At 37.0% G+C, this 16,084-nt stretch overlaps 1 protein-coding gene across 2 annotated transcripts in view; it reads left to right on the top strand.

Annotated features, from left to right (window-relative positions):
• ksr2 (kinase suppressor of ras 2) overlaps nucleotides 1–14,970 on the top strand; it is a 248,332-nt gene extending 233,362 nt beyond the window's left edge. For both annotated transcript variants that reach the window (XM_062024470.1, XM_062024469.1), the window contains 3 exons: nucleotides 1,577–1,711; nucleotides 6,123–6,252; nucleotides 14,235–14,970. In XM_062024470.1, coding sequence (XP_061880454.1) covers nucleotides 1,577–1,711; nucleotides 6,123–6,252; nucleotides 14,235–14,381 — 412 coding nt within the window. In that variant the 3' untranslated portion in view covers nucleotides 14,382–14,970. The remainder of the gene's footprint in view (nucleotides 1–1,576; nucleotides 1,712–6,122; nucleotides 6,253–14,234) is intronic.
• The last annotated feature ends 1,114 nt before the right edge of the window (nucleotides 14,971–16,084 follow it).

The following is a 16,084-nucleotide window of genomic DNA, read 5'->3' as shown; positions in this document are numbered from 1 at the left end:
CTAACAGCAGGTGAAACTAATAAGTCGCCGTGGAAACTAAAACAAACAAGGGTGCACAAAAACAGGAACTTGGAGTCTTTAAACTAACAGAAAATAACAAAAACATAATCCAGACCTCAGATCATGACACTGACGCACAAATAGTTCGTTAGCATTAAAGGTACACACGCACAGCATAAACTTTAAAGGCCTACTGAAATGACATTTTTTTATTTAAACGGGGATAGCAGATCCATTCTATGTGTCATACTTGATCATTTTGCGATATTGCCATATTTTTGCTGAAAGGATTTAGTAGAGAACGTCGATAAAGTTCGCAACTTTTGGTCTCTGATAAAAAAAAAACCTTGCCCCTACCGGAAGTAGCGTGACGTTGTCAGTTGTTCACTCCCTCATATTTTCCTATTGTTTTCAACGCAGCTAGAGCTATTCGGACCGAGAAAGCGACGATTACCCCATTAATTTGAGCGAGGATGAAAGATTCGTGGATGAGGAACGTTAGAGTGACGGACTAGAATGCAGTGAAATGCATATTTTTTTTCGCTCTGACCGTAACTTAGGTACAAGCTGGCTCATTGGATTCCACACTCTCTCCTTTTTCTATTGTGGATCACGGATTTGTATTTTAAACCACCTCGGATACTATATCCTCTTGAAAATGAGAGTCGAGAACGCGAAATGGACATTCACAGTGCCTTTTATCTCCACGACAATACATCGACGAAGCTCTTTAGCATCAGCTAACGTGATAGCATCTGTCTCAAATGCAGATAGAAACAAAATGAATAAATCCCTGACTGGAAGGATAGACAGAAGATATTAAACCATGGACATGTAACTACACGGTTAATAATTCTCAGCCTGGCAAAGCTTAACAATGCTGTTGCTAACGATGCTAAGGCTAACTTAGCAACTTAGCAACCGGACCTCACAGAGCTATGATAAAAACATTAGCGCTCCACCTACGCCAGCCAGCCCTCATCTGCTCATCAACACCCGTGCTCACCTGCGTTCCAGCGATCGACGGCGCGACGAAGGACTTCACCCGATCATCCGTGCGGTGGGCGGCTAGCATCGGCTAGGCGTCTGCTATCCAAGTAAGTAGTCCTTGTTGTGTTGCTGCAGCCAGCCGCTAATACACCGATCCCACCTACAACTTTCTTCTTTGCAGTCTCCATTGTTCATTAAACAAATTGCAAAAGATTCACCAACACAGATGTCCAGAATACTGTGGAATTATGAAATGAAAACAGAGCTTTTTTGTATTGTATTCAATGGGGGAAGGCATACCTCTACGTCACGCGCATACGTCACCCTCCAAAAGCTTTTTCAACCGGAAGTTTAGCGGGAAATTTAAAATGGCACTTTATAAGTTAACCCGGCCGTATTGGCATGTGTTGCGATGTTAAGATTTCATCATTGATGTATAAACTATCAGACTGCGTGGTCGGTAGTAGTGGCTTTCAGTAGGCCTTTAAATACCGCGGCGCCTCTGACAGGTATTTAAAACAGGTAAAAAAAAATGTCTCTGCCGCATGCTCTTTAATAAACAAATGTGTGCTTGTTTGCCGCGTAGTCGCAGAGAAGACAAACTGAGGATCCCAAACGGCTGGTTGTGTCACTTGGCTCCAGAGATCATCCAGCAGCTCTCTCCGGACACCGAGGAGGACAAGCTTCCCTTCTCCAAGCAGTCCGACGTCTTCGCCTTTGGGTAAGTAACCCCCCCTCCCGACGCCATTCTTTATTTGTGTCCCTGCACGTGTGGAGCATTACCGGCTGAGCCAAGACTCGGCCTGGCGGCTTTAGACGCGGCTGCCCGAGCGAACCAGACGAGCAATTTAAGCCTGTCAGCGTGGCTCAAATGGGCAGCGGGAGTCCTTGCAGCTGTTTTGGTGCAGCGGAACCTTAGGATCAGTATTGATTCCCCACTCAGTCCACGTTAAAGGGCCAGGGAGTGGACACTCTACCTTGCTATGCACCGACTTAAGTTAAGTCATTTCCTGTCGTGATCCCGCTGGGGGACACCTTAATGTCACGGTCGTGCATGACGGCTGTCGGCGTGACGAGCAGATACAAGTCCCTTTATTAGGAAGGACGCAGGCACAATACGGCAATCAGGCCTGGCCCTCACCAATCTGGCGCCCTAGGCAAGATTTTAGGTGGCGCCCCCCCCCACGTCGGCAGTGAAGTGTATATACTCACAAGAAACCGAATAGCTTTGTCTTTGACCTTTTGTTTTACTTAAAGAAAGCAAATTAACATATTATATGAGAATGTTATGTTATGATTATCTTTAACCGAATCACAGCAGTGCTCAAATTAAAAAAACAGCATTCCCTCTCATGTGATATTGCTTAATTAACATTAATGATGTGCACTTTAACAACTAGGCTTACAACTATACCTAATATATAAAGGGGTGGAAAAGTGACTATTACCTGCAGGGCAAACATTAGCTAACCAGAAGGCAATAACAATGCGTGGCGTAGTGGGTAGAGCGGCCTTGCCAGAAACCTGAGGGTTGCAGGTTCGCTCCCCGCCTCTTACCATCCAAAAATCGCTGCCGTTGTGTCCTTGGGCAGGACACTTCACCCTTGCCCCCGGTGCCGCTCACACCGGAGAATGAATGATGAATGAATGAGTTGTAAAAATGAATGATGGGTTCTCACTTCTCTGTGAAGCGCTTTGAGTGTCTAGAAAAGCGCTATATAAATCTAATCCATTATTATTATTATTATTATTATTAAACAAAAAACACCTGCTTAAAAGATCTAACACAAATGTCCCTGAGGAATGTAAGGTGGGAGTACTGTAATTACCTAACGTTACATTATTATTTTCCATAACAATTTAGCCCCCTCCACAATATTAACCCGACGTTAAAACAGAACTAGCTATTTATTGATTAGCAATTGCCGAATCATGTAACATTAGCTTAATGCTAAAAAGCCAGGTTACTATCACATTCTGTAACAGACAAATAATTTCATGTAGGCTAACGTTACCTACCTGCTACCTCTGTCTTTTTCTCGTTTCTCCTCTTCTTTTCTCTTTTTTCTTCCCTGGGCACCTGACAGTTTTGGCCGTTTTGACATCTTGTGTTGATTTTTTGATGTGGTGACGTCCAAAAAGAGTCATGATACGGGAAGGGAGGGGGAACACCGTGCGGGGGGAAGGGGGGGAGGGGGCGTAATGTTGTAACAAATAATATTTCAATTAAATAGGCTATACTTTGCATTTTAATTAACGTGGGATTATTTTTTGTATTTACAAATAATAGTACCAACTTTTTTTTTTTTTTTCCTCCAACATTTGTGGCACTGGCGCGGCGCCCCCTGATGGACGGCGCCCTTAGCATTTGCCTATACGGCCTATGCCACGGGCCGGCCCTGACGGCAATGTTTGAAGTCTCATTTCAGCATTCCTGATGTTCTCATACGTGTACAAGACATTTGTTTGGTTTCGTAACCTTAGGGGCCAGCGAGCACCTCCAAAAAGATCTGTTTCTCAGCTGCTGTCATGATCCGTGCTCCGGATCATGTTTTTGTTATGTTCTGTTAGTTTTGGACTCTTTTTAGTTCCTGTTTGACACCCGAGTTTGTTTTAGTTAACATGGCTACTTATGATTTTCACCTGCCTCTGGTGTTCGGGACGCGCACCTGCTTCCAATCAGAGGACTATTTAAGCCTGCCTTTGCCAGTCAGTCGTCCTGGCGTCATTGTTGGTTTCATGCCACAGTTTCGTGTTTGTTCTATGCCATAGTTGATGCTATTGGTTTCATGCCACAGTTTCGTGTTTGTTCTATGCCGTAGTTGATGCTATTGGTTTCATGTCACAGTTTCGTGTTTGTTCTATGCCATAGTAAATGCTATTGGTTTCATGCCACAGTTTCGTATTTGTTCTATGTCATAGTTGATGCTATTGGTTTCATGCCAGTTTCGTGTTTGTTCTATGCCATAGTTAATGCTATTGGTTTCATGCCACAGTTTCGTGTTTGTTTTATGCCATAGTTATGCTATTGGTTTCATGCCACAGTTTCGTGTTTTTTCTATGCTATAGTTGATGCTATTGGTTTCATGCCACAGTTTCGTATTTGTTCTTTGTCATAGTTGATGCTATTGGTTTCATGCCACAGTTTCGTGTTTGTTGTATGCCATAGTTAATGCTATTGGTTTCATGCCACAGATTCGTGTTTGTTCTATGCCATAGTTAATGCTATTGGTTTCATGCCACAGTTTCGTGTTTGTGCTATGCCATAGTTAATGCTATTGGTTTCATGCCACAGTTTCGTGTTTGTTCCATGCCATAGTTAATGCTAGTTGTTTCATGTCACAGTTTTGTGTTTGTTCTATGCCATAGTTAATGCTATTGGTTTCATGCCACAGTTTCGTGTTTGTTCTGTGCCATAGTTAATGCTATTGGTTTCATGCCACAGTTTCGTGTTTGTTCTATGCCATAGTTAATGCTATTGGTTTCATGCCACAGTTTCGTGTTTGTTCTATGCCATAGTTAATGCTAGTTGTTTCATGCCACATTTTCGTGTTTGTTCTATGCCATAGTTAATGCTATTAGTTTCATGTCACAGTTTCGTGTTTGTTCTATGCCATAGTTAATGCTATTGGTTTCATGCCACAGTTTTGTGTTTGTTCTATGCCATAATTAATGCTATTGGTTTCATGCCACAGTTTCGTGTTTGTTCTATGCCATAGTTAATGCTATTGGTTTCATGCCACAGTTTCGTGTTTGTGCTATGCCATAGTTAATGCTATTGGATTCATACCACAGATTCGTGTTTGTTCTATGCCATAGTTAATGCTATTGGTTTCATGCCACAGTTTCATGTTTGTGCTATGCCATAGTTAATGCTATTGGTTTCATGCCACAGTTTTGTGTTTGTTCAATGCCATAGTTAATGCTATTGGTTTTCATGCCACAGTTTCATGTTTGTTCTATGCCATAGTTAATGCTATTGGTTTCATGCCACAGTTTTGTGTTTGTTGTATGCCATAGTTGATGCTATGGGTTTCATGCCACAGTTTTGTGTTTCTGCTAAGCCATAGTTAATGCTATTGGTTTCATGCAACAGTTTCGTGTTTGTTGTATGCCATAGTTAATGCTATTGGTTTCATGCCACAGTTTCGTGTTTGTTCTATGCCATAGTTAATGCTATTGGTTTCATGCCACAGTTTCGTGTTTGTTCTATGCCATAGTTAATACTATTGGTTTTCATGCCACAGTTTCGTGTGTTTGCTCTACCAACGTTCTTTGTTTCAGTCATTTTACTTCTGAACCTTTTCTAACATTCCACATTACACAATCATAAAAGTATGTAAAAATTGTGCTGACATTGTATCCGATAAATATCGGTATTGGCCAATACTGAAAGCTCCAATATCGGTATTGTATCAGAAGTGAAAATATTGTTTGTAATCATTAAAAAAAACAAATTTTTGCCTCATGGATGACTTTTTAATGCAAATGTTACTTCTTGCAGATGAACACAACTACAGTAGATATTGAAATTGGTTTTGTATGAAAGTCAAGTTGTGGTGACTTTGGACTTGCAGGCTGTATTTCACATTTAGTGCTCCTAAACAGGGTTTACGTACAACAGTTCTTCAATAAAAAGTCACTTTCCATTTTCAGCCGAGTTCAATAGGAAAAGATTGATCTTCAGAAAGTGCGGCCTCACAAAGTGCGGTCCCACTCAGCTTCTCAAGCACACCAAATGTTATTCAAAGTTCATCCTGGACTGCCATTACTGAGTGGTTGGTGGGGGCGGAGCCTGCGCTCTTTGACAGCGAACGCACACACGTGGTGTTGGGTGTTGGCATTGGCACACAAGGTCCAGCTGCTCCGTGTGCCACCTGGAGGTCACCCCTGGAGCACTTTTGCATATTCATCAGCTATCACTTCCTTCTATTTTTAGCACTCTCTAATGTGACTTTCGGGGGGAGGGGGGGGGGGGGGTTCGTTATAAATGCTAATATCGTGAGCGGTAATTCAAAATGTGTTGTTTCTGAAGACATAAAAAGAAATTGAGGCTAATGTCATGAAGGAGAACCTGGAGAACCTGCTCCAGTTTCCAAACTTGAAGGTGTGTGTGTGTGTGTGCCCGGCAGGACCATCTGGTACGAGTTACACGCACGTGAGTGGCCTTACAAGAGTCAGCCCGCTGAGGTGATGGTGTGGCAGATTGGCAGCGGCATGAAGCCCAACCTGGCGCACAGCGGCATGGGCAAGGAGATCCTGGTAAGGGGGTTCCTATTCTTTTGTCCCCAAGCAGCACACATGGAGCCGACTTGGCACCGTGGAAATAGAAGCTGGCTTTTCCACGGGCAGGCACCGTAACCAGCCCAGTAACCTTTAAATGATCTGTTCCAGGGTCAAACTGTGGCCTTCAAAAAAACTTTTTTTCACAGTTGAACATTCTTCATTGTCACACAGTCATTATTGTTATTATCATTATTATTACTATATTATTATTATTGTTATTATTGAAGTATTTAGCGTTACTAAGATGAAAACAATTTTGGTTTTGGATTTAGGTGAAATATTAATGCATCAGAACTTACTTTTGTTTGTTTTTGTAAATAATAATAGTAATAATAATAATTTTACGACTACTATTATTACTAATAATATATATATATATATATATATATATATATATATATATATATATATATATATATATATATATATATATATATATATATATATATATATATATACACAGTATATCTCTCTCTATATATATATATAAAATATATATGTATGCATATATTTTTTTTATATATGTGTATATATATATTTTTCTTTCTTTTTTTATATATATATATATATATATATATATATATATATATATATATATATATATATATATATATATATATATATATATATATATATATATATATATATATATATATATATATAGAGAGAGAGAGAGAGAGAGATAGAGGGAGAGAAAAAATGTATATATATATATATATATATATATATATATATATATATATATATACATTTTTTCTCTCCCTCTATCTCTCTCTCTCTCTATATATATATATATATATATATATATATATATATATATATATATATATATATATATATATATATATATATATATATATATATATATTTCTTAATTAGATTATCCAAAAAATTGTGCTCGATACCGTGGTAGAGCGTAATATGTATGTGTGGGGAAAAAATCACAAGACTATTTCATCTCTCCAGGCCTGTTTCATGAGGGGTTTACCTCAATCCTCAGGAGATTTTTTCTCCTGAGGATTGAGGTAAACCCCTCATGAAACAGGCCTGTAGAGATTAAATAATCTTGTGATTTTTTTCCCACACATACATATATATATATATATATATATATATATATATATATATATATATATATATATATATATATATATATATATATATATATATATATATATATATATATATATATATATATATATATGTATATATATATATATATATGTATATATATATGTATATATATATATATATATATGTATATGTATATATATTTATTTTATTTATTTATTTTTTTTTTATTAGACAGTCAAACAAAATAATACACAATAATACCATAATAATACAATTCCAATTCCAAAACCAAACCCAGCCCAGCAACATTCAGAGTAGCAATCAACAGAGCAATTGAGAGGACACACAAACACGACACAAAACAATCCAAAAGTAGTCAAACAAAAATGAATGATATCAACAAGAGTATCAATATTAATACGAATTCCAACACAACAGTGATTTTAATAATAATAATAATAATAAATTAATGGCAGTATTTTAGGAGATTATGTTAGATAAAATTATTTTTTAATATTTACAATAAATAACCTACAATTATTATGGTACAAATTTGATAATAGTAATAATAGTCATTTAGATTAGTATTTCTTACTTTTTAACAATTATTTATTTTTGTATTCATACATGTTTTTCCCCATAAATATACATAAGTATAACAATAACCTGAAGTTTACACCTTTGTATTTATTAATATTTTTAAATAATTTAATTTGTCATTATTTATTTTATCGTATAATTTGTTTTACATTTGCTAACAATTATTTATTATTGTGTACTTATTGTGATAGAAAACACATTTTAAACTAAACAACACACTCAATAATATAAGTCAATTTTTTCATACATGTATATTCATTTAACTTTGATATTTTATGTCATTTATATGTTCTGATGTATTATAATATATGTATTGTGAAATAACAAATACCAAAGACAATTATTAAAAACAATTATTCATTATTATTATTATTAGTAGTAGTAGTATTGCTCATTTACCAACACAAGCATTTTTATGTATTTATTTTCCTGAGGTACAAACAAATATATTAATAATAAAGGTAGGACTTCTAGCTTTTATAATTATTATTATATTGCTTAATTAATTAGTGGACAGTGTACACTTAATATTGTATATAAATTCAGCTTTAAACCAATTTCCACATGTAATAAAATTGTTATTGTTGTTGTTATATAATAACAATATAATAAATACAAAATATAAGACTGTAATTTAATAATGACAGTAAAACTTATGAATAATAATACATATAATTTAATGTGAATAATAATTAAATAATAATAAAAGTTACACTTTTATTGTCGATATTATAATAAAAATACAAATAATAATAATATATTACAAATAAAATATAGTAATAACAATAATGATAACATCAATAATTATTTTATTACTATTATATTATTATAATGATAACAGCAATAATAGTAATATAATGATACACCAAAATATTATTAAAAACAATGATAATACATATATATTAATGATAATATTGTTACAACATTAATCCATCCATTTTCTACCACTTGTCCCTTTTGGGGTCGCGGGGGGTGCTAGATTCTATCTCAGCTGCATTCAAGCGGAAGGCGGGGTATACCCTGGACAAGTCGCCACCTCATCGCAGGGCAACATTAATAATAATTATCATTAATATTATTGTTGTAATAATTAAATAAAAACAGTATGAATAACAATAATTATAATACAATAATGTTAATAATAATTAAATATGAATATTTATATTTATGTTATTATTGAAGTTGTTATAATAATAATAATAATAAAACTTTTATAATAATAATATTATAAAAACGAATATTATTAACAATAATGATTATATAATAATTATTATTGCTATTGTATACTATTATAATGATAATACATATATAATAATGATGATGATAATAATAAAACATGAATAATTAATATAATTAATATTATTGTACAATTCATAAAAGAACCAAACTTCATGAATTTGTTTTGTGTTTTGTATGTGCTCCAATCACTCTATCACAAAAAAATGCGCCCAAGACCCAACCTCCGGGCTGATGATTTTAGCTTGTCCTGAAGAATTTGGAGGTAATGCTCCTTCTTCATTGTCCCATTTACTCTCTGTAAAGCACCAGTTCCATTGGCAGCAAAACAGGCCCAGAGCATAATACTACCACCACCATGCTTGACGGCAGGCATGGTGTTCCTGGGATTGAAGGCCTCATCTTTTCTCCTCCAAACATATTGCTGGGTATTGTGGCCAAACAGCTCCATTTTTTTGTTTCATCTGACCCCAGAACTTTCCTCCAGAAGGTCTTATCTTTGTCCATGTCATGTCAGAAACAAGTCCATGTCAGAAAACCAACACATTTAGCTGAACTGCACCAATTTTGTCAAGAGGAGTGGTCAAAAATTCAACCAAAAGCTTGCTAGAAGCTTGTGAATGGCTACCAAAAGCGCCTTATTGCAGTGACCAGGTGTCCGGATTTAGGCCGGACAGTCCGGATTTTTAATGCCCTGTCCGGCGTCCGGCGCAGCATCAAGCCGGACACGTATTTGTTCTCCTTTTTGAGGCACTAGGCTTGAAGAGCGGAGTTTTTTCATCTTTGCTGGGCTGCAGCGCAATAGCCAATCATAGACCGTAAAACAATGCCCCCAACGCAGTAACATATCAAATGATTGGCTAAGAGCGGTGTCGGCTACAAATCTGCTTATCATCGGTTAAAAAGGTAAACAAGGGTCCAACGTTCCCTCTAAGGTGCGCGCCTGCGCAATGGCGTCCTCTGCGCACAGCAAATTAATGCCGCGCAGGAAATCAAAAATCCCATCTGAACTTTAAACAAAATAAACACATTACAATTTATTCTGTATGATTTTGCAATGCAACTCTGTGAGTGACAGGTGACAACAAGAGTGGCCCCAATGAATAAAACAATCTTTGTCAACACAGTTCAATTATCGTCTGTCGAGACACTTTACGGACAGGAATTCCATCAATCACTTTATTGAGCAAAACTGTTTGTAACCACACCAAAAACATGAGTAAAAAAAACTTGTATCTATAAAAACTGGTCATTTTCTGCCATACAAACCAGGCTTAAACCAACGTTGTCATCCGTCGTTTCAACCAGGCCTGGCCCTAACCAATCTGGCGCCCTAGGCAAGATTTTAGGTGGCGCCCCCCCCCCCCCCCCCCCCCCCCACATCGGCAGTGAAGTGTATATACTCACAAGAAACCGAATAGCTTTGTCTTTGACCTTTTTTTTTACTTAAAGAAAGCAAATTAACAATCAGCAGTATAATATATTATATGAGAATGTTATGTTATGATTATCTTTAACCGAATCCCAGCAGTGCTCAAATTAAAAAACAGCATTCCCTCTCATGTGATATTGCTTAATTAACATTAATGATGTGCACTTTAACAACTAGGCTTACAACTATACCTAATATATAAAGGGGTGGAAAAGTGACTATTACCTGCAGGGCAAACATTAGCTAACCAGAAGGCAATAACAATGTAAACAAAAAACACCTGCTTAAAAGATCTAATACAAATGTCCCTGAGGAATGTAAGGTGGGAGTACTGTAATTACCTAACGTTACATTATTATTTTCCATAACAATTTAGCCCCCTCCACAATATTAACCCGACGTTAAAACAGAACTAGCTATTTATTGATTAGCAATTGCCGAATCATGTAACATTAGCTTAATGCTAAAAAGCCAGGTTACTATCACATTCTGTAACAGACAAATAATTTCATGTAGGCTAACGTTACCTACCTGCTACCTCTGTCTTTTTCTCGTTTCTCCTCTTCTTTTCTCTTTTTTCTTCCCTGGGCACCTGACAGTTTTGGCCGTTTTGACATCTTGTGTTGATTTTTTGATGTGGTGACGTCCAAAAAGAGTCATGATACGGGAAGGGAGGGGGCGCAGTGTGCGGGGGGAGGGGGCGTAATGTTGTAACAAATAATATTTCTATTAAATAGGCTTCACTTTGCATTTTAATTAACGTGGGATTATTTTTTGTATTTAGAAATAATAGTACCAACTTTTTTTCTTTTTTTTTTTTCCTCCAACATTTGTGGCACTGGCGTGGCGCCCCCTGATGGACGGCGCCCTTAGCATTTGCCTATACGGCCTATGCCACGGGCCGGCCCTGGTTTCAACAGAAGCCGCTCGCTCTGTCTCACCTGCACCAACACACGCACTCATGGCACTTAGCCAGTGCTGCGTTTATGGCCACACAAAAAGTCGGACAACCCCAACGCCACACAATGTGTAAATGCCAGGTTGTAACACTCTGACTCCTCAATCAGATGTGAGCTTATTTTACTGCCATTTATTAAGAATGTTAATCTAAGGATATTATTCATGAAATATTGTCACTAGATTTCATAAATGCTAATAAAAAGATGTGTTTTACAGACAGAAAGTTACAGGAACTAAATGTAATCTCTGAAAGGGGTAACATTTCTTTTAAAGGCAGGACCCGCAGCCAGACATACAATACTAGCACATAGGTCATGAAAAACATGTTTTTTTGTTATTGTCATTGTAAGAGGGCAAAATCACTTATATCAGAAAATTATTTTAATAAAACATTTAAATCGTTATGATGTCAGGTTTGGGACAGGTGTGACGCCGGTGTGGCCACAGTGTGCACGTCTGATGTCGCTCACATTTTTTTTTAAATTATATATGTTACCTGTTAATTGTTGTTTACATTTAAGTCCACACATGTTATGCTTTGTGGCACTCTGCCAGGGGCGTCACTAGCTTTTAAGGACAGGGGGGGCTTAGCCCCCAGGAGATGCACAGGATGCAAACGAACGTAGCGCACGAGCACAAAACTTCACAAACAGCTGATAAAGACTTAGAAATTAATCATTGTTATTATTATTATTTCAGGGGGTTTATTTTCAATGTGTGTTCAGTACAACAACAAACATGGGTTTGCACAGTGACATTTTGTTTACAGCATCAACAAGAAACAATTACTCGCATGATCCGTCAAGATACACTGAAACACAATGAAAGTCATGGCATTAGCCTCTATGTTATTCATTCACAACATAGAGGCTAATGCCACCACTTTAACTCACAATACAAAAATTGTTTGTTCCCAAATATTCTGAAGTTGCACAGATTACATTTTGGGCACATATGTGACTAAAATGGTTGTAAATTCAAGCCCTGGAAATATTACTTAATTACTTGAATTAAAGTAATATCTGGATCGGGATAATTTGGCTTGTTTATAATATATTTATATATATATACAGTATATTATGGCAAGCCGTTAAGGAAATTAAATTAAGTCTGAATGGAAATGAGAAACTTTTATGTATACTGTAAATAAGAAAGATTTAAGAGTCCGTCTGCTGATCTGAAAAAGAGCCAAAGCTGTCAAAGAGCTGAGGGACCATCTTCAAAGTGCAATGCTGAAACAAATAATGCAAACAATAAAATGTAACTTCCAGGCCTTGAGAATAACGTAGTCCCGTCGTCCCGGGGACGGTAAAAAAATGCACGGGACGAAATTAAATGCTCTCCGGGACGACGGCTTTTAACCATTTTTTTCTTTTCTTTTTATGTATTTATTCATTTTACATTTTATATTAAATGTCTTGGTTTTTCCACCCTCTGAAAATCCTATGAAATGTTTAACAAGCCATCCTATAATAATACAACAGCTATTAATGTAACAATACAATAAAACAAATATATTTAATGATGTTTTTTTCATTATTTTAACAATAGGCTAATGTATATTACTTTATATAGATTCTACAAGAAACACAAAACTTAAAAACTAAATTATTTACAATTGCAGACACAAGGTTCTTGTTCTGCAGTGCTGTGTGCTAATGTGCTTGGTACACCTGCAGGACCGCAAGCAAGGTCGCAGAAAAAATGCGGACTGGATTTTGAGTGATGCCGGCATTTTCTATATGAACAAGTGGAATGGATTGGATACCGACGCACTAAAGGGGCTCTTTACCTCACGCTATAAGTGAGGGGAAACTGAGTGAATAACGACAGGTTATATGATTATTTATTTTAACTCATATTCGGGCCACTTTATAATGAATATGTCGGCATGTATTTGCAAAAAAAAAAACAAAACAAAAAAAAAAAAATGTTGTTTTTTTTTAAAACACCAAATTATTTAGGGGGGCTTAAGAACATTTTAGGGGGGCTTTAGCCCCCCTAACATAGGCCTAACAACGTCAATGCACTCTGCACTTGAAAAGATTCATCTCAGTGGTCACTTTTTGAACACCACAACGTATTGAATAAATACAAATATTGTAAACAAACACTTGACTTTAATATTTTTTCCTATTCCGCCACACAAACATCATCTTTAAACCACTCAAAATTGTACTATAAATAAGAGTATACCAGAGTCCTATGTGCACCATAGTAATTTATTGATGTGCCGCATAATGTCCTCCTTTTTGGTGTCGTATGCCGCAAATTGTCCTCCTTTTTGGTGTAATGGAAATGGTCACCCTACAAGGGACATGTAAGCAAATATTAACATTTGACCCAGCAGATTTGCTCACATTTTCAGTAAATCCATAATAAATTCATAAAAGAAGCAAACTTCATGGATGTTCTTTGTGCCGAACGAGTATGTGCTCCAATCACTCTGTATGTGATTGCCTTTAAGCTAATAAATTTTTTATTAGGCCATAAATCCTCTTTTACTCCTTAATGACTTTTCTATAGGCGTGAAGCAAACAAACATGACTTATTCATATTCAATAATAACTCATAAAAGTGCACGGCGCTGCGCCAATTAGAGGCAGAGAATGACAAATAATCAAGTTAAGTTTTCCTGGCTGGTTTTGCGTTCCAGGACATTCTGCTGCTGTGCTGGGCCTTCCAGCAGGAGGAGCGGCCCACCTTCTCCAAGCTGGTGGACTTGCTGGAGAAGTTGCCAAAACGCAACCGCCGCCTTTCCCACCCGGGACACTTCTGGAAGTCAGCTGAGTATGTCAAATGAGTTGAGGGACACGCCCACCTTCACCCAAAATAAGACGTTAATTGTACGTTTAACAAAAAAAAAAGCAGACACCTCCAGTGTGTCCCCGTCATGGAATGTTGGCATGTTGGTGTGTGTCCACATTCACAATTCTTCTTGTTCCCCCCTAGTGAGAATTTTGCATTTGAAAAAACAACAACAAAAAATCCCGTCCATGTCTTTTTGTTTTTTATTTTATTTTTTATTTTTTTTATTGGATGGATTAACTGTTGTACAGTTCCTCGTTTCTTTTCAGAACATTGTCCAGTCCTTTCTTTCTTATGTCTTTCAATCCTGTAAAAATTGTTTTTGTTGTTTCTTTTTGTGGTTTTTTTTAGGGATGTGCCGCTAAGATTCTTCCTATTATCACTTATTAGCATCGCGGATAATTATTTCACTTACAAGTCTTTTATTTTGTCAAAAGGCGACCAATTCACAGGAGGATCGGGCTTCTTTTCTTTTGACTTGCTAACAATGCTAACGTTAGCTAGCATCCACAAAAATGAATAATTGATGGATTGATTGAGACTTTTATTAGTAGATTGCGTAGTACAGTACATATTCCGTACAATTGACCACTGAATGGTAACACCCCAATAAGTTTTTCAACTTATTTAAGTTATTTAAGTCCACGTTCATCAATTCATGGTACAAATATATACTATCATCATAATACAGTCATCACACAAGTTAATCATCAGAGTATATACATTGAATTATTTACATTATTTACAATTCTGGGGGTGGGATGCGGAGGGGGTTGGGGCGGGGGGTTTAGGTTTGGTTGATATCAGCATACTTCAGCATATATCAGCTTGTTTCCCCTCGGGGTGATGGATGGCTGGCAGCGCTTCATAGCAGCAGTCGACCTCCGGGGCCCCAACTCCCCGCCCCTCTGTTGCGAGTTTGTCGTGATTAAATGTAACGTGTTTATGTGTGCATTGCATGGAGGTTTTTTCCCACTCCAGACTAGGCCCCCTTAGGAGCCCAGTCTAGATTGTATTTTTTTAGTCATCTTCTTCCCCAGCGTTTTACCTTTTTCTTATCTTTTACGGGGCACTTTTGGCGACCCATCAGCGTTCCTGTTCTGTAACCCTGTACACTGTTTGTCTAATCTTGAACGGGTTTGTGCTGAAAACATAATTCCGTTGTACTTGTGCAATGACAATAAAGTCCTATCCTATCCTACTTCAGTCATCAACAATAATATCATCTGTGAAATGGACATTGAAACAGTGTAGGTCTGACTAGGTAGGATATGTACAGCGAGCAGTGAACATAGTGAGCTCAGAAAGCATAAGAACAAGTATATACATTTGATTATTTACATTTGATTATTTACAATCCGGGGAGGTGGGATGTGGTGGGGGGAGGGTGTTAGTTTAGGGTTGAAGTTGCCTGGAGGTGTTCTTTTAGTGCGGGTTTGAAGGAGAATAGAGATGCCCTTTCTTTTACACCTGTTGGGAGTGCATTCCATATTGATGTGGTATAGAAGGAGAATGAGTTAAGACCTTTGTTAGATCGGAATCTGGGTTTAACGTGGTTTGTGGAGCTCCCCCTGGTGTTGTGGTTATGGCGGTCATTTACGTTAAGGAAGTAGTTTGACATGTACTTCGGTATCAGGGAGGTGTAGCGGATTTTATAGACCAGGCTCAGTGCAAGTTGTTTAACTCTGTCCTCCACCC

Source organism: Entelurus aequoreus, linkage group LG17 (genome assembly GCF_033978785.1).
Source record: "Entelurus aequoreus isolate RoL-2023_Sb linkage group LG17, RoL_Eaeq_v1.1, whole genome shotgun sequence".
NCBI classification, from domain to species: domain Eukaryota; kingdom Metazoa; phylum Chordata; class Actinopteri; order Syngnathiformes; family Syngnathidae; genus Entelurus; species Entelurus aequoreus.
The sequence above is the reverse complement of the archived record's forward strand: the minus strand, read 5'-3'. Positions and strand labels throughout refer to the sequence as shown.